At 33.2% G+C, this 20,667-nt stretch overlaps 1 protein-coding gene across 1 annotated transcript; it reads left to right on the top strand.

The window, feature by feature from the left end:
- The first annotated feature begins 295 nt into the window (after nt 1–295).
- On the top strand, nt 296–2,252 carry LOC145114022 (uncharacterized). The gene is made up of 3 exons (XM_079050043.1): nt 296–431; nt 1,636–1,778; nt 1,860–2,252. Exons 1-3 carry the CDS (start codon nt 296–298, stop codon nt 2,250–2,252), a joined length of 672 nt encoding a protein of 223 aa, XP_078906169.1.
- The last annotated feature ends 18,415 nt before the right edge of the window (nt 2,253–20,667 follow it).

Genomic DNA, 20,667 nt, shown 5'->3' with positions numbered 1-20,667 from the left:
TTTCGCTTCCATTTGTTTCATCAACTTTGCAGCTTGCGGATATTTTTACGAAGGCTTTATCGGCTTCTCGGTTTCGGTTCTTATGTGACAAACTCTCAATGTTTATTGCTGCGGCATTGTGAGTTTGAGGGGGGATGTTAGTCTATATAATTAGCTCGCTTGTTTATGGGCCCTTTTTGTCTTTATCCCATTAGGGTTTCTGTCTAGCTAGTATTTATATCCGCTTTATTCCTTGTAGTCTTTATGCTTTTCTCTGAGAACCCTTGTAATTTCTCTTTGATATAATCATATGACAATGTTATCAGATCCAATGCGCCTTTCACAAACCGACATCCATAGAGGCGACACGGGAGAATCTAATCGACTTCCACGGTTTGTGAATCAACGTCCTTTTGTACTGGTTAACCTCGTTAATCAAATATCACATGAATGTAAGATTTCTCTCATCTGCTTCTCATTTTGATTTCGATCTTGCCTTCGCCCTTCAACATCCCTGTAATCTGCTTCTCACTCTCCATCTCGCTTTCATCACTCCAATTCATCACAAGAGGGTGTTAAATATTCATGAATTCCGACTTTATTAATCCTATTGATTAGCTTCTGATGGGTGAGGGTTGTGACGCCTCCCACTTAGAGGCTAGAGGTTGCGCCGATTATAGGTAATTTGTTTGTTGTAGTTCTGATTTCCGCCTCTAACGTTTGATCTAACTTCTAAGATTCTGATTTTTTTTTGTTTAGATTAGGTTAGATTAGGTCTCAATCTTGAATTTTTGTTTAATTAAAAGCTTTTGTATAATCAGAATTTTAAGTTTGATCAAAGCTTTTGTTTCTCAATCTTGAATTTTTGTTTCAACTTTTCTGGTTTTTCTTTGTCATTTGATTCTTGCAGAATTGTTGGTTATCAAAATGGTAATGTTAATCAGAATTTTTGGTTATCAGATTTCTAATTTCTGACTTGATATGGTATTGTTAATCAGAATGGTTGGTTATCAGATTTCTGATTTGGTTTGTACATCAGATTTATGATTTTGTTTGTATATCATATTTATGATTTTGTATGTATTTGAGATTTCTGGACTGGATTCTTTCAGCCTGAGTTCGACCCGATTTTTTTCTAGGGAAATATATGTTAGATAAAACTGAAACTTTGTACTTTGTTAAAGTTGTTGATAGTTACCAGTGCCGGTGAAGACCATGGGCAAGCAGGACAAAGGCGCAGGGCCCATTTTTTCTTTATTTTTTTAATACTATATTGAGAGTATTGAGAGTAGCCCATGAATGTTAGTCCATTAATCCACTTGTCGAATCCACATGTGTAATTAGTTGATCAAGGAATTGGGACGTACACAAAATAGAAAACAAACAACAAAAAGAAGGTAGAAGCGATTGGCCGATTGCGATTGATTATTCAAGCTTCGACACTTTATCCATCATTTCAGTGAGTCAGCGACCATCGATCAATCAGAATTACCCTCTAATTGAGTTTAATCGATCACTAATTGCTAATCAGGTAAGGGTTTTATTTTACAGTCAAACACTCAAAACCGAATTGAACTTGTAGAATTGAGTATTGGTATCATAATTGTTTATTGTTGGTTGTAATTTGGTATTTCCTGCAACTTGTGGATGTACTAGACGCTTTAATTCAAGTTGGAGAAAATGATAACGACGCTGCAATTGCAAGTGAAGCAACTTCACTAACAGAAAAAGAACTTAGTGACTTTGAATTTTTGTTATCAACTATTATTTGGTATGAAGTACTAAACCATGTGAATATTGTAAGTAAGAAGTTACAATCAAAGGATATGCGTCTTGATAATGCTATTACATAAATAAACAAATTGATTGGGTACTTCAAGAATTATAGAGAAACTGGTTTTTCAAAAGCGATTGTTGAAGCTAAGGAGATTGCTATTGAAATGGGTATTAATCCAATATTTCCACAAAAACGTTTGATTGAAAGGAAAAAAAGATTTGATGAGAGTTCAAGTAGGGAAGAAGTTTCATTTACATCTGAAGAGAATTTCAGAGTCAATTATTTCTTGTACATTGTTGATCAAGTCATTTCTTCTCTTGAAACAAGATTTGAACAATTCAAAGAGTATGACAAAGTATTTGGTTTTTTATTTCCACATAATTTGAGAGGAATTGAAGATAAAGATCTTAAGTCGTATTGTCATCGTCTTGAAAATGCACTCAAGTTTGAAGAAAGATCGGATATTAATGCCGAGGAACTTTATACGAAGTTGTAATTATTTGAGACATTGGAAACCAATAAATTTAGCAACCCTATAGATGTTTTGAAGTTTTTGAAAGAACTTGATTATTTCCCAAATGCATGCATTGCATATAGAATATTGTTGACTATTCCAGTAACGGTCGCATCTGTAGAAAGAAGTTTTTAAAATTGAAGTTTGTGAAATCTTACTTACGCTCCACAATGACCCAAGAAAGACTTAGCGGTTTGGCGATGATATCTATCGAGAACAAACTCTTAGAGAGTATAGACTACGAAGATTTGATCAACTGATTTGCAATCAAGGATGCTAGAAGAGCTTCTCGGATCATTGGTTAGTTGTTATGATATGTAATTACTTATTAAAATACTATGATTTTGCGATGTTTATTGATATAAGTTTATTGTCATTTTAATAAAAAATTAGTTTATGTAATTTAATTCGTTACATGTTAAGGCCTAAGGGTCTTTTTTATTCGCATCGTCCTGGACATTTGAATCCTCAGGACCGGCCCTGATAGTTACCTAAATATTTTTATTAATGTCACTGTTGTGTTGCATCTGCTGAACAAGTTTTTTAAAACCAAAAGTAATGAAGAATTATCGAAGGTCACCAATGTTGCAAAAAGGTTGAATGCTTTGGCAATATTATATATAGATAAAAATATGTTAAATAAAATTGATATTATTGTTAGTGACTTTGCATCTAAACTCTCATTAAAGAAGTATTTTTCTTTAAATGTGTTGTTTTTGTAATGTGGTCATATCTGTGTTTTTAATATTAATAGTGAATTTTGTAATGTTATATTTATTTTTAAATTAATCTTTATTTTACTTATGACGTTGGGGGCCCTTTTTTTATTTTGCCCTCGGCCCACGATATGTTTGGACCGTCCCTGATACAAACATGTTAAAACTAAAACTAAAGCATGATTCACACCAAATATAAACATAGTAATTTACTTTACTCTTTTTGTTATAAAAAAATGTCTGGTAAGCCATCTTAGAAGTAGAAGAAAAGAAAATTATTACAAGCTCCTGCATTATTGATAAAGGCGGTTATCACTCTAAAGACGAAGAATGCATTATTTAACCCATTTTACATTGTAGGCCTTATTCATTTGGATTTTTATCGTGATGGACTACTTCCACTAATGATGCCTGAAGAAAATTATTACAAGCCCAAAAGACGGACTAAGAAAGCCTTATGAAATTATGACACATAGATTCGCTCCCGTAGAAGAGATCCAAAATGAATAAAGATTATGGACAAAATGGATATCAAAATGCTAATATAAAGACGACCTCAACTTCTTCAAGAGGTGAACCAAATTGAAAATGATATTAGAATTAGGAAAATATTTACTGGTTGTGAACAATCATTGTCTCCATTAAACTTTCTAAAATTTTCAAATCTATTCAAAATCTATTGCAATATGTAACAAAATATATGTATCGTCGAATTTAATGTTTATGTTTGCGTATTTTACGTGTTTGTTATCGTACTTCAAATACCATACCCATCATTTAAAAAATACATAATACAACACATGTACCTATGAAAAAACAAACACAGTTAATTTCATTTTAATATAACGAAATATATTATACTTAAAGATATAAACCATTAACTAGATTTTGCACTAAAAATTTAACGAAACAGTCAATATTGATTGATCGGCAGGAAATGTGTAATTAATGCCTTTATTTCTTTGTAAGTGGCGAATTTTTTTAGATTTCTTCTTCGAATATTACTCGCATGTATCAATACAATAGAAGAACATGCGAGTTAACGTGCATGATTTTTAACTCTGAAATTCGAAGAAGATTTTTGAAACTGTTTTCCAAAATGGTATCATTCATGATTGTCACACCCCCAAACCGGAATGACAGAAACGTTCGAGGGCGGAGGACGTCATGTACAGTATCACAACAATTGTATAATAGGAATCAAAGCAAACATAATCATTACATTGATAAGGTTGAGTATTTACATCTGTTCAATACATAATTTGTATGACATCAAAATGTATAACAAAAGTATAAAAGACGTGACTCTAGAATGCTCCGTCTTCTCAAAATCCTGCAGATGTACCTGTCTTATCAGTTTTCTGAGAATACAAGTGATTTTGAAAGTGTATCAACATTTAAGTTGGTGAGTTCATAAGTATGTTTTAGTGTTGGAAAACTTGTCTTTGTACTTTGAAAATACTAGTGTGTTTCTCAAGAAAATCCAATATTTTCTATAGTGAAAGTAGTGTAATCATGTATGTTCCTTGTATTTGTATACTGTATTAGTGTGCTCTATGTTAGAAAACAGCGTATTGTATCTGTATTTGTATGAAAATCTTTGTATGTATATCTGGATACCACCAATTCTAGCGAAAGTAGTGTATTGTATTAGAGTTTGAATAAAACCTTAGTATTAATGCCTTGAATCACCAATTGTAGACTAAAGTAGTGTACCATAGTGGTGTTTGCATGAAAACCATGTATGAATGCCTGGTTATTACCAGATGTAGTGTAAAGTAGTGTACCATAGTTTTATTAATGAAAATAAAACCATTGAAGTAGTGTTAACCCCGTAAACAAATGTTTTAGTTTTACTGTTGTGAGTTTCATATAACCATGCTAATATGACCTAGTGGCCTCTACGACGTTCTTCGGGCGCCGGTAATATGACATTTGTCACCCTCAGACATGTTTGCCTAACTGTAGCTAGCATTTTGGGTGTGGGATTGTCAGTCCCGTATAGATCTATACACAAATCTCACGCTCTCCATCCGGGAGACTCTGATTATAATTTATAGGACTTGAACCTGTACCCTGGTGGGTACCCGAAGTAGTGCCTCACAACCCTGTATTAACTAGTTTACGTGTGGTGTTATAGTGTTCTCTTGTAATTGAAACTGTATGTATTACCTTGTAGTGTAAAATAATTATACTTAAATAATTATTTTAGTAGTGTATTCTTGTAGTAGTGAAATAGAGTAGTGTTTTCCCCAAACTATACTTATTATAGTTTGAATAAATGTTTTGTTTCTGTGTATTATTCTTAGCAAGTAACGTAGTGAATCCCAAACTATACCAATTATAGTTTGTTTGTAATTTTCTGTAGTGTACTGAAAACGTTTGCAATTTAATTGTACGAATGTAAAATACCCTTATGCTCAACATGTTACAAAAGAGTTAAAATATATATAATATTTTTAGAAAGTGTAGCGAATACTCGTTTTGAAACAATTGCAAAGGTTTTTAAAATATTTAAAAATATTTGTATAAACACAATAGTCCTTGTGTTTTACTTGTATTCCCCCCCTAAAAATATTAAAAACGTTAAAAATGTAGGAGTATGAACTCACAGTTGTGTTAGTGTGCGTGCTGGACAGCGAGACTGGAAAGATGACCCTCGAGTTGATGTACGCGGAATTAACGGTATCCTAATGATAATTACACACATAATTGTATTTAGATTAGCGAAACCATTAATTAAAGTGTTAGAAAACACTTGGTTTGTGCTAGGAATAGTTACCGAAAATGGATCGAGTGTTAAAGGGGTTTTCGATTCTCAAGGAGTTCTCGGCCGAAAACTGGTTTTCGGCCGAATACGGGTTTGCTGCCGAAATCGTGTTCCCGGTTCTGCTGGTGTTTTCGGCCACTTGAAGGTTTGAAGGTTGTTTTTGGTGTTATTGAGGAAAAATATGAAGATTCAAATGATTCTTCTTGAAGATGTGAGTGCTCTTGGATGATACTTGAGAGAAAATTGAGAGTGTTTCCGGTTGAAATGAGTGAGAAATGATCCAATTTTTGAAGGAAAACCTTTATATCGGTTGGGTTTTCGGCCGGAATATGGGTTTTCGGCTGAGATCCGTTTTCGGCCCGAGGGTTTTCGGCCGAAACGCATGGTTGAACGAGTTTGGCTGATTTTCGCGGAAAAATCTTGATTTTCGAGTGTTTTTGGTTCCGAAAATTTATATATACTTTATTTATATATTTAATTTATTTTCTAACCCTTACGAACTTAACGGAAATACTCGAGATTCGAAAATTTATTTAACGGAATTGACTTTTGTTGACTGGAAAAGTATCGGGTTGTCACAATGATTATAATGTTTCTTGGAACAAAAGTATATTATAAAAATACAAGCAATGAGTTAGCAGAGGTTATAAAGTGCTAATATCTATCATATGATCTTTTAAAGAACCTACCCAATTTAATTTCAATTTAGCATTCTTATTAGACAACCAAAAGAAAGAGTGAGAGACAATGTAATGAAATAACCTCGCTTTCTTTAGTTTCACTACTCCAAAAATCATTTCATTAAGAAATTTCCGAATTCTCCAACAAGTTGTACTAATGACAATATCGACACAGTTCTTTTGAGGCTTTAAGACCCTTATATTATCCAACTATTGGAAAATATATAAAGTGTTTATATCTAAATCCCAGCACCGAGAACTTTGACATCAAATATCGTCATCAAGCATTGTTTAGAGATGTGATCCATACTTTTCTCTTTTTTTCGTTGCAAATATCTTAAAGATTCGTATCCACATCTAAACCTGTTTTATCCGGAATTGACATTGTTGGTAATTTATTGAGTAACATTTTTCAACTGAAAACATTACCGTGATCAAAAGGTTCATCCGGTTTGTTTATCACCTACAAATAGAGTGTTTGTTTATCAATAACACCTTTGTTGAAGCAACCAAGTAATCTCCCATCTCCGCCTATCCTCCATCATAAACAACCCTACATCTCACAATAAGACCTCTTTATCTTTTAACTTATCGAAAAACTAGTCTGACTCTCCATCTCCATTTTTTATAGAAATACATAGAAACCCATTACAATGACACATCATCACCACAAGGCTTCCGACACAACCAACCACCTATCATCACCATTGGGATCCTCTCTGGCACCAAGATTAAGCTATAACCTAAAAATCATTAGGAAATTATTTATTAAAGTAATGTATTTGATCCATACATCTTCCTAAAACCGAGTTTTTTTTGCAATCCCCAATCCTTCTTAAACAGTAAGAATTAAGATTACCATCTTGATCCTGAAGTCGGTTTAGCGATCTAAGAATTTCCACCTTAACCGAGGAACCATGACCACTTGGAATAGGTGAATTTAAGCAACTATTTTGACCAAAACTCTCATTTATCATGCCCACCCACATTGTGTTTTTACTTCTAAAAAATCGTCATTTCCACTTATAAAAAAGAACTCTATTAAACGTTTAAACATACATCCCACACATGACCTTTTTTAGGAATATACTTTTAACAAGTTGAGAAACATATATGATGTTAATTTGGAGGAGGAACATTGAGAGGATACATTTTGGAATCTAAAATTCGAAGAACATATTCGAAACAAATGTCTAAAGTGGTAGACTTCGGGGGCATACAACTAAATATAAACTTTTTGTTTAAATCCAATGTAATTTAACAAGCAGACCAACAAAAATGATAGTTATTTTAGAGCATAAACATTGAAACAAAGAATTCCTAATACTGTAATCCAAAAAAACATTTCAAAAATGCATAAGTAAAATTGTAAATTTTTTAAAGACATACCTAAATCAAAGGACATTAAGAAAGGGCGTATCTACTAAGGCCCAAGGTAGGTCCTAGGACCTACCTAAATTTCCAATTTCATTTAGAATATGTATAGTAGAATAATTAGGAACTACCTTAGAAAAAATAGAGGAGATACCCTAAGTTTGTTTTTTTTAATGTCCTAAAAACCCATTTTAAAGGGAGAAAAAAAGAAGTTACTACGGAAATTGTTATTTTAAATTATGGGATTGATAAAAAAAATTAACCATTCTTAATCGGGACTCTCAAAATATCAATTAATAAATAAATTGCTGACATGAATTGATCGGATAAGTCGGATTGAGTCTACAAGAAATGTAAAAAGAAGGCAATGACTGTTTAGTAATTTATGATTATTCTAGTATCTTTATTATTTAGTATTTATCTAGTTGATTATGGTTTCCTTATGAAGTTAGGGTTTCCTTTTACGAGTATAGTTTCCTTTTATCAGTTTAGGAGAGTCAATAAATAGGGTTAGGGCTGGATCTAAGAGGGTAGGCAAAGTTTTGAGTCGTTTTCTTTTGTTTGGAGATCCCCTGAGTCTCAAATATTAGGCACTTATCTTTTGTTCTTTAATCATTAAGTTAGATAGAGTTATTTTCTAATCAGTTCATATCAAATTGGTATCAGAGCAACGATTTTGGCAGCAACATCGGTTCATTGGAAGACATTGTTCACGAGTACTATTCACTGGTACTGTTCATCAGAAGTTATTGTTCACGACAACTGTTCATCGGAAGTTACTGCCAACAGTTAATATTCACAAATTACTGTTCATCGAAAGTTACCGTTCTCATACTTTTTAATATTATCTTGGTCATGGCAACCAAGGAGGATTAAAGCACAATAATTATGATGACCAATCTGGAGGCAGGTTTGGAGCAGTTCCAGACACAGTCAACTGATCGCTTTGAGAAGATAGAGCAAGAGTTGGCTAATATGCGATTGGATTCAGAAAAACAGCAGGAGATTGCCGATCAACGCCATGCGGAATTGATGGCACTTTTGCTGAAAGTGTTACAACCAGCCCCAATGCCAGCACCACCAATTGTCAATCACGCACCACCGCTATCATCACCGTCTCCAATACAATCCTTGACACAACATACAACGACCATCCCATCTATGATAATCACGAAAACTACAACACCCACGCAAACCACCATCCAACAGGTTATCTCGGTCGTCCCACCACCTTTCAATCATGCTAGCGGCCGGTCATCAAGACTACTACTTGATAACGAGGGATTCCCATTACCACCATCATCATTCAACGATGGGTTCAATGCCTCTAATAGAAAGAAGAAGCATCCGAAAGAAGGCTTTTGGGTGCAGGGAGACAAGTTTCATCCACACAACGGGAGTGACCCATACAACTTTTTCAGTGGGCACGAACTTCCCATATTTCAAAGCCACGGAAGAGGGTGGACTCAGGGTATTGACTACCGTCTCAGGAAATTAAAAATGCCACTGTTCAAGGGTGAAGACCCATTTGGTTGGGTGTAAAAAGCTGAATAGTTCTTTGATATGCAAAAAATTGAAGCTACATGGGAGGAAAAAGAGCTTTTCACACAACAATTCCTAGATTTCCACCTTGAGGACAAGGTGGATTTTTACCGAGGGGGTATTGATATGAATCGAGCGGATAAGTGGGATTGGGTCTACAAGAAATGCAAAAAGAAGGCAGGGACTGTTTAGTAATTTATGATTATTCTAGTATCTTTATTATTTAGTATTTATCTAGTTGATTATGGTTTCCTTATGAAGTTAGGGTTTCATTTTATGAGTATAGTTTCCTTTTATCAGTTTAGGAGAGTCAATAAATAGGGTTAGAGCTGGATCGAAGAAGGTAGGCAAAGTTTTGAGTCGTTTAGAGCTGGATCGAAGAAGGTAGGCAAAGTTTTGAGTCGTTTTCTTTTGTTTGGAGATCCCCTAAGTCTCAAATATCAGACACTTATCTTTTGTTCTTTAACCATTAAGTTAGATTGAGTTATTTTCTAATCAGTTAATATCAATTGCTCTAATAAAAAGAAGCTCAAATGCCAAAGACTCTCACTTTCGGTTCGTCGTTTTATCAATGGACTAATAATTAACTAGTTTTTCATTAAACCGTACGGTTTTTTTCAGTTATATTTCAGTCGGTTTTTAAAAAAAATCACCGGTGGTGCGTGATTGGTTTTAACTTTTAACTACACGATTCGACCCGACCCCTACAAGTATTGTTGATTTTTTTAATTCTCTTCATTCCACGTAATTTTTTGTTCTAAATTCGCCACCGGATACAATGACATAAAACACTACCATTTTGTTAGAAAATCGATGATAGTAAACATCTTTGAAGCATCAATTGAAATATATATATATATATATATATATATATATATATATATATATATATATTTTTAAATGCAAGATGCAAATGTAAAGAAACCAAATTTTCCTCTAAGCGACTAATAATCTAATATAATATTTAGTTTGTGGTCAAAACAAAATTTTGACGGTGGAAGATAAGGGCGGTGTGGTGTGTAATTTGAAGTACGTGCAACGACTAGTTTTTGTTTTTTTTTTTTCTCAATTCAAATCTTAAAAGTAAAAAAATATTATAAAATATAAAAAATATATATAGGCAAATATGATATTTTAAATAATTATTAAGGGTGAATATGATATTTAGGTTTTAATTTGGATAATATGATATTTTGACGTTTAATAAGGGTATATGCGAAATTATCATTTATTTTGTTTTAAAACTCCGATTAAGAAATTTGATAAACGATGAATGGTAAAAACTTAATGTACGGTGGAAATCAATGCACCGAATCATAATAAAAAACTCATTTTATTTTTTCGTTTTTCTTTTATTTTATGGCTAATCTTTTATAAAAAAAAAAAACGAATGTAACAAAATTTATAATTTCTATAATCTTTCAATTGACATCCATCTTGATATATAAAAATTTTCAAAAATAAAAAATAAAAACTCACTTCGCTTTGTTATTTTTTTTAATCTATAAGTCTATTTCTTATGGAAAAATATAAAAAAATATATCAAAATTCATACATTTCGGTACTATTTAAATAAACATTCATATTAATGAAAAAACCATTTTTTTTCAAAATTTTAGCGCAAATTCACACTATGAATGCTAATCATTGAATTATATGCAAATCAGATTTACAGTGTGATTAAATTCACTTGCGAATCTTACAAAACAAATTTCTGAATAACCAAAACATTGAAATAGTATAAAACTAGGGAAATATTCGTGCGTTTTGCAAAATAAAACTATATAGCTAAGTTTTTGCATATTCGTATTGAAAATAATAAGACATTAACTATAAAATAAAAACTCGTACACTAAGTTGATAAATAAATTTATAATTATTTTGAATCATATTACAAAAAATATACGTCTATCAGAACCATATCATTCCATAGCATTTACCTGCGGTTTACTTTAAATAAAAGTAAATATGGTTTTCGATTTAGTATTACCATTTAACATTATGATTGATTAATTTAGAAATTACTAATCTAATTTCGACCATGATGGATAACTGAAATATGAACCATTGTTTCTAAGTTAACACAATGTATTTTTTATGTTATTTAATTAAACAACTTATTTAGCAAAAATGAATTATAATAAAAATATAGTTTTTTTATGTTTTTATTTAATCTGGCTTGTCATTCTATGTTTACAACACTTAAACCATTTTAACTATTTTGAAAAGTAGTATTTGAATATATTTTTAAGATTATTTTATATTTTAGATTTAACATAATATTAATTAACAAATAAGTGTATTATAATAATAATTTTAAAAGTCTACGAATAAAAAAATATTTTGCATTTAATAACATATTTTAAATCAATAGATCAATTATATTAAGTTGGAAATTGAAATGTCATGGATGTTTCAAATATATACGGTGATAGGAAAAATAATTCATTTATAATATGTTATTTAATTAAAAACCACTTATTTGAAAAAAAAAAGAATTATAATAAAAAATAATTTTTTTGATGTTTTTATTTAATTTGACTTGTCATTCTGTATTTACAACACTTAAACCATTTTAACTATTTTGAAGAATAGTATTTGAATATATTTTTAAGCTTATTATATATTTTGATTTATGTTTTGAATTTAACATAATATTTAAATTAACATTTAAGTGTATTATAATAATCATTGTCAAAGTCTACCAATAAAAATATTATTTTGCGTTTAATAACATATTTTAAATTAATAGATCAATTATATTAAGTTGGAAATTGAAAGGTAATGGAGGTTTCAAATGCAAATGGTGATAGGAAAAATATTTCATTTACCGTATGATATAATATGATGATTATAAGTAAATATTCGCACATGTAAATATGAATATTTATTGGAATTTAGATGTGAAAACAAGTAACTTATAAATTTCACTAAATTAATTTGTGACGATCAAAGTGTTTAAAGAGCAAGTAAGATTCACATTGTGAATATTAAAAACTGAATTATATACAATTTTAGATTCATGATGTGAAAAAATTCATTTGCGATTCTTACAAAACTAATTTATAAATAACCAAAACATTGAAATAATATAAAATTACAAGTAATATGCTTCGATTTACCTGTAATATGAATATTTATTCAAATTTAGATGCGAAAGCAAGTAATTCACTTGTAAATTTCATTAAATTAGTTTTTAAATGATCAAAGTGTTGAAATAATTAATCAGATTCACATTGTGAATGTTAAAAATGTAAATATATACAGTTTATATTCACAATGTGAATAAATTCACTTGCGAATCTTACAAAACTAATGTATGAATAATTAAAACGTCGAAATAGTATAAAATTACAAGTAATAGACTTTGATTTATATGTAAATGTGAATATTTATTCGAATTTAGATTTGGAAACAGGTAATTCGCTTGTAAATTTCACAAGATTTGTAAATGATATAAGTGTTGAAACAGTTATTCAGATTCTTATTGTGAATGTTTAAAACTGAATTATATATAATTCAGATTCACAATGCGAATAAATTCACTTGCTAATCTTATAAAACTAATTTATGAATAATTAAAACGTTGATGTAATATAAAATTACAAGTAAATATACTTCGATTCACTTGTGAATCTGAATATTTATTCGAATTTAGATGTGAAAACAAGTAATTCACTTATAAATTTCACTAAATTAATTTGAGAATATGGATAGAAAAAATACCTGAACCCAAAACTTTTGGGGAGGGTAAATGGTTATGAGACGGGGTATGAGATATTTTTTCTAAAACAATTTTGCACGGGTTTAAGATGCTTGTGGTATTAGGGTTATTCCCGCCCGATTACCAGATCCCATATGCGGTCCCATTTACCTGTCCTCGAACCATTTATATTTTATGATAAAAATATTTTGGTTATTAATATATAAGATTTCAAAGTTATATTAAAATATTATATGAGATATTATAAATAGATTTTTTTTTCTTATGTAATTACTATTTACTTACGAAAATAGATATAATTTATATTGCTTTTAATATTTATGTTATGATCTTGATTAGTTTATCACAAAAATTGGAAATTATAATATTTTTTGGTGATGATTAGTTTGTGTAACATATGTTAGAGAGTGAACTTGTTGATGTTGTTAAAAGTGGAATTAGTAAAAGAAAGCAAGTCATTTTCTTGATATAATTATGGATTGGGTTTTGAGCGATGAAAGTTCCAATGAGTAAATTTTAACTTGTTAATATCATAAATTGATACCCGATACCCATGGGTATACCTTCAAAACCTAATGGTATTAATTTATCGGGTATCCGATGGGACGGGACCGGGTTTGAGATAAAGTTTTATAATTGGGATCACTAATACACGTCCGATTGCTATTGCTATTTGTGAATGATCAAAATGTTGAAATAGTAAGTCGGGTTTATATTTTGAATAATAAAAACTGAATTATATATTGTTCAGATTCACATATTCATTCGACAAGATCAAGATGAAAATAAAAACTAAAAAAATTTATATATTGATATAAATGTCTATTTATAGATGACAAACAACTATTAATTTTTGTATATTTAGTTATTTTTTCGATAAAAATTTAAAAAATCAAACCAAGTTTTTCTTTGTCGAAAAAAAGTATGTTTTACATATAAATATAAATGTTCATGGAAAGAGGATAAAGAATTATAAATTTTGGTATATTCGTTTTTTTCAATAATAAATAAATATATATCATAAAAATTTTAAAAACGAAAAAAAGGTGGATTTTCTTTATATGATCCGGTGACGTGCGTCCACCCTCTTAATGCACAACTTTTTATTTTGGCATTTGATCATTTTTTCTCTAACGGCCGAGATTGATTATTTGGCTCAATAGTTTAAAATGATTCCTCTTTCAATCCAACCCAATGATAGATATCCGTGTAATTATATACTTGTATTAAAAGAAATATTAAATAGAAATGAATTCATTTAATATCAATTCCTTAATATTAAATAGATATTTTCGATCCGAAGCCGTGAAGTTTAAATAGTGACACCGAATCTTGTTATGAGTTGCTTAAAACTTCTTGGATATCAATTACACCATGATCAATTCATCTTTTCAATTTGAAAAATACAAATATAAATGAGTCCTTTCAAGTTTGAAGGGGAAAAACAGTTTGGTTTTAGTTTTGAATCGTACTCAAGATAAAACAAACACAAATCTTCTGATAAAACAATTTAACAAAAATATTTGATTACTTATCAAATACTTAATATATCCTAAGATATAACACAACAACGAAAACATGTAAACGACAACAAATCTCACATATATAATATATCGTATATTATGTATTTATGTTAGTGAATACCTGAGTCCGAAAGTGGCTAGAAGGCGTGAACCGGTCCAGAAGTAAATTCTTTGGAGTGTTGTCCAAGTTTCAGAGTATTTCCTTGAGCCATAAGGAATCTCTACATGGAAAGTTTTAGATTACTTTTAGGTACTAATTAGTTTAGTTTAGTATATATAGTCAATAAGTTCCTGTAATCAGAATAAAAATATAATAGAAATATTTACCAGGAAAGTATTTTTATTCTAAGAACAAAGACTAAATCTTAGAATATTCAAACATATTTATTAAAACTTACTTGAAAAAAAAGGTTTAAGAACTTCCAACTTATATTTCACACAATATGATTCTTACAAGGGAGATAGAGAGAGAAGTGTATATGCTTTTCGATGCCTCTCTATCGGAAAATAAACACACTTATTTATACAAGATTTTAAGTGGACAACTCAATTATAGAGAAAACCCACGATAAGGTAGCTGGTCCACCTATTATTCAAACTTATTCACAGCTGGCTTCAATAATTCTCAGGACTGCTGTGAGGTGGGGCAGGTTTCTAGAGAAAATTTGACAAACCAGGCAAAGTAGGATAATAATTTAAACAAACAGACAAACAGCTGTAAAGTGGTCCGAACACGTTGCTTTTTAGAGTCGACAGTATCTGGCTCCACGTATATTGGTTCTCTTCGAAAGAAGGCCTAGTGTATGGAGTATAGCGTCATCCCATCCGTCATCTTCAAGAATGTAACTGGTACAGTTACATTCTTCCTCTTTGTTATTGTCTCCTGTGGAATCGTCATCCCTTACGTATCCGAGGTCCGTACGATAATATTTGTGAGTTTCATATGGGCCTAGTTTTTTATTCGTGTCTTGTGATTCACCAGTCCAGTCTCCTTTAGGCTTGTATGCATGGACCGGGTTGTTTCTGAAAATGGGCTTTTCCTCTTCTTCAGTTATGCAGTTGATTGACAGGGAATTGTTAGGCCTTTGGGCTCTTTTTGCCTGATCTATGATTTCTTTTCCTTGGGCTTTGGTTTGGCTTTGGGCTTCAACTTTATTAGCCCGTATTGAGTATGTTCCAAAACGTGCTCCATACCATTCCCATCTTCCGCTATCGTCATGGGTTTCTGCTTCATACCATTGGGTTTTACAATTTTTCTCCTTTTTATGGGCTTCATGAAATTGGGCCAGATTCATGTTTGCCATGCTTTGTGGTTTTAAGGTTGAAGGACTTTCTTGAGTAAATCTTTGGGCTAAAGGGTAAGTAACTTCCTGCGGTTGGTCCTTGGTTTTGATTATGGGTTTTGGTAGTAACTTCAATTCTTCCAAAAGGCTTTGCATTTGCTTGAGTTCTTCCATCCTTTGGTCTTTACTAATTCTCTTATCCTGGATTGCTTCTTCGGCTACTTTCATTATCATCTTGGCCTCTGGCTGCTTCTCGTGATCCTGCAAACAAAAGGTTACCATTCGTGATAAGGAGTCTGCTAAAACATTTTGTTTGCCATCAATATGTTCGATATTGATTTGTACTCCAGTTCCTGTAACTGCATCTGTAAACTTTAACCACCGGACTCTTGAGGCTTTGTTGGAATTAGTTTTGTTGTAAAAACTAATTATTGCCTGGCAATCGGTTCTGAGGGTTATTTCCTTCTTGTCTAAGTAATGGATCTTCAATTTCTCCAGTGTGTTTATGCAGGCATTGATTTCAGCGTCAATGGTGGATTGTATAGTTTTAAACCTCCCGCTGGTATAGGCGCAAACTTGTTCTTGAGACTTTGGGTCTCCTTTCTTGTTCTTCCACTTGCAAATTCCTCCCCATCCTTCCATGCATCCATCCGTTTCTAGGATTAAATAGGCTTCTTTTGGTGGGATTTGAAGGTCTGGTAACTCTTGAACCTGCCTCTTTATCCTCCTTTCCATCATAGGGACAATGGAAATAGACTTATCTGCAGGAACGCAGTTAATCTATATGGTGCCAAATATGATGATAAGCACAGAAGATTTCCATAACCACATTGAAGTTGCAATCCAAACTCATGGCTATGAAGCATGGCAAGGAGGAGAAAGCAACCTCCTGGTAACCATTAATCTCACCGGAAGATTATCAAACACCAGCTACATGGGCTTTGAATATGAAGTCCAAAATGCAGTAGACCACCTGGAAACAAGCGGAATCATAGCAATTCCAGGCGAGAATCTAAGCATATCAGACCTTGAGGGAAGAAGTTGGCACCTTCAACCATCAACTCAAGCAACAGTCAGAGTTCCAATCGGAGTAGCTGTCAATAACAGGCTTGACAGATCACAAAGCTTAAAGTTCACAAGATACTCACGAAGGCCAGAACCTAGAAGATACTCTGTTGACAATAATGATAGAGAAGTCCTTGAGCAAGATGAGCCTGAAGAAGAATTTATTGGGGCATTTATTCAACAAAACAATTGGGATACTCTAGGAGAGCCATCTGGAAAATTTGACTATCTGGTCAACTATGATCCCCCTTCTGAAACAATTGCAATAGAGGACATCATACCTTCCGGCTGGGAGACGGATGATGAACAAGACGAAGATGAACATGATCAGAAAGACCCCTTTGGTGCGATAAACACAGAAAAAACAGTTGCCGTCACAACCGAAGAAGACGCTATGGAATATCCAAGAATCCGAAAGCTTAGAAGAGACCTAGAGCAGTTAGCCTTCCCAAATACAGAAGAAAGCGGACAATATGATCCTCCAAGTGATCATAATATGGGTCTCCCAACCTACCCACCTGCTAGACAGCAACAACAGCAGCAACCCACAGGGTTCAACTATCCAAGAACCAATAGAGTGTTTAAAGGAGGATATGGTGAATACTATAATCAGCAGTGGACATTACCACCAGCCCACCTCGGCACAGGAGTTTTACTAATCCTACCAGCAGATCCAGGCTTATGGGCAGACGTAATCTCCAGATGGGAGTCTATAACAATTAATAGACTCAACGACCAAGATTGGCCTGACAACAAAGCAAAACTTGCATTTGTTGAAAATCTATTTGGAGAAAATGAAAAAAGAATGTGGCAACAATGGCGAACCATGTACCCTGATGCCTACACCACACTAGAGGCTATAGCGGACGACCCACAAAACATTACTTCACAAGTTCGCCAAATTATTCTTCTGGAAGACCCCTACCGAGGATCTACTGAAGAACAAGATGCAGCCTACAGAGATCTTGAACGACTCACCTGTGAACACACAAAAGACCTATGGAAATTCCGTGATGAATTCAGGATTTTGGCTTCAAAATCAGGCAGGATGTTCTTCCCATCCACAACAGAGAAATTCTTCACCAAACTTCCACCAATATTATCAAAGAAAATTGAAGAATTATTTAGAGCCAAATATCCTGGTCTTGGATCAGGAGTCCTACCAGCGATCAAGTTCACACATAGCTTTGTTGCAGAAATGTGCAAAGAAGCTGCCCTACAAAAAGAATTAAGAGCACTTGACTTCTGTTCTAACATCCCAATCCCCGGATATTATAAAGCAACAAAGAAATACGGCCTCAGAAGATCAACAACATACAAAGGTAAACCCCACAAAACCCACATCAAGGTCTTCAAGAGGAAATATAAAGATGAAAGGAGCAGGATGTCCAAATGCAAGTGCTACATCTGTGGAAAGGAAGGACACTTTGCACGAGACTGCAGAAGTGAAAAAGGGAATATGGCTAGAGCCGCCGTATTTCAAAATATGGAACTTGGTGATGAATGGGATGTCATTTCAGCCGACAATGATGATTCTAGTGTTTATAGTTTTTCCGAAGGAGAGCAAGGAAAAACAAATCAGAACATTGGGACATTAATCAATGAATCACCACTTGAAGAAACATGTTTTATGTTCCATCCAGGAAGTTCTTCACAAATTCAAAAGCAAACACAGGAAGTGGACTCATGGAGGCCAGACAAACAACTTCCTCAAAATAGCAAAAATTGTCAGCATAATTGGGAAGAAAATGGTCTGACAAACCATGTGATGTGTTATTATTGTGGGATAGCTACAACACATAGGTCCAGGTTACATTGCTCACACTGTAAGCTCACAACATGTGCTCTTTGTGCCTTCAATTACCTTGGCAAAAGGATAACAATCAAAAGAGAAGAAAGAATTGCTGAAAGTACCCAACGAGAGGTTCAGTTGCTAAAAGAACTTTTGCAAGAAAAAGACAAGAATTTCAAACAAGCCCTCCAAGATCAAGCCAAGGAATATGCAGAAAGACTCAGGACTGAAGGGCATGCGCTCTTAAATAGAGACATTGACACTCTAAAACTGCAAAATGAAATACGAAGCTTAAAGGAAACTCTAATGGAGCAAAGAGTTGAAATAGCAAACATGCAGAAAGACTATGAACATCAGCTGCATAATAGAATTATGGATGTTCATATTCTTAAAGATCAGCTTAGAATGGCAAGAGAAAAGATAAAAGATTTAGAGGAAGAGATAAGATGCTTCCAAGAAATAAACACGCCCGAACCAGAAACCCCATACCAAGACTCTCAAAATCCTTACTCGAATGAACAATTCCCACCCTTAGAAACCCAGAAGTCAGCCAAAGTGTTCATCGAAACAGAAGTCCACCATTCAATGAATACAGTTGAAGAACCCAAAGTACGAAAGGTGACAAACAAACTATACAATGTCACCGTTGAATTCGAAATCCAAGGCGTCCAGATGTTCAAAGTAAATGCTATTTTAGATACTGGTGCAACCGCTTGCTGTGTAAGCAAGGCAGTCATACCACAAGAAGCCTTAGAACCACTTGAACGAACTGTTTATTTCAATGGTGTTAACTCACGGCAACCTGCAGATCACAAAATTAAACCTGGCTACTTTGTGATTGAAGGTAATAAATTCAGAATGCCTCTGATCTATGTTCTTGATATGAGCATAAGTGATGGAATACAAATGCTCATCGGAACGAATTTCACAAGAGCCATGAATGGAGGAATTCGAATTGAAGGGGACGAAATAACCTTGTACAAAAGGGTTACAAAAATAAGATCTTTCCCCCAGGCAGAGGTTGCTGCAGTCGAAGAAGTTCAAGGATGGGACTGGTACGACGATGAAGCTCATCAAATGTTACAGGAAGCATATGTAACTTCACCTGCTATACCAGAGATTAGTCTAAATCTCTCAAAAGATTTCAACCCAGTCATCCAAGAGCTTAAGCAACAAGGCTATATTGGTGAAGAACCGTTGAAACACTGGCGAAAGAATGGAGAGTTGTGCAAAATTGATATCATCAACCCTGATATCACAATACAAGACAAGCCTCTCAAGCACGTGACACCGGCCATGGAAGACGCCTTCAAAAGGCACATTGATGCTCTACTACAATTAGGAGTTATAAGACACAGTTCAAGTAGACACAGGACCATGGCCATGTTAGTCAACTCAGGCACAACAATCGACACCAAAACTGGTGAAGAGATAAAAGGAAAGGAACGTATGGTCTTCAATTATCGAACATTGAATGACAATACGTACAAAGATCAATACTCTCTGCCAGGTATTAACACGTTGCTACACAGAATCGGGAGATCCAAGATTTATTCCAAATTTGATTTAAAATCAGGATTCCATCAAGTAGCAATGGAAGAAGCATCCATACCATGGACTGCTTTTCTGGTACCAGGAGGATTATATGAATGGCTAGTTATGCCATTTGGGCTAAAAAATGCCCCAGCAATCTTCCAACGAAAAATGGATCGATGTTTTAGAGGAACAGAAAATTTTATCGCAGTTTACATTGACGACATTTTGGTCTTCTCAGAAAACGAAGAGCAACATAAACACCATTTAAGGATATTGGTTCAAAAGTGCAAAGAATTTGGCCTCGTCCTCTCTCCAACAAAAATGAAGATTGCAGTAACAGAAATAGATTTCCTCGGAGCAGTCGTTGGAAGGCAGAAGCTTAAACTCCAACC

The sequence above is a fragment of the Lactuca virosa genome, chromosome 5 (genome assembly GCF_052849685.1).
Source record: "Lactuca virosa cultivar CGN04683 chromosome 5, Lactuca_virosa_CGN04683_v6, whole genome shotgun sequence".
Taxonomy (NCBI): domain Eukaryota; kingdom Viridiplantae; phylum Streptophyta; class Magnoliopsida; order Asterales; family Asteraceae; genus Lactuca; species Lactuca virosa.
The sequence above is the reverse complement of the archived record's forward strand: the minus strand, read 5'-3'. Positions and strand labels throughout refer to the sequence as shown.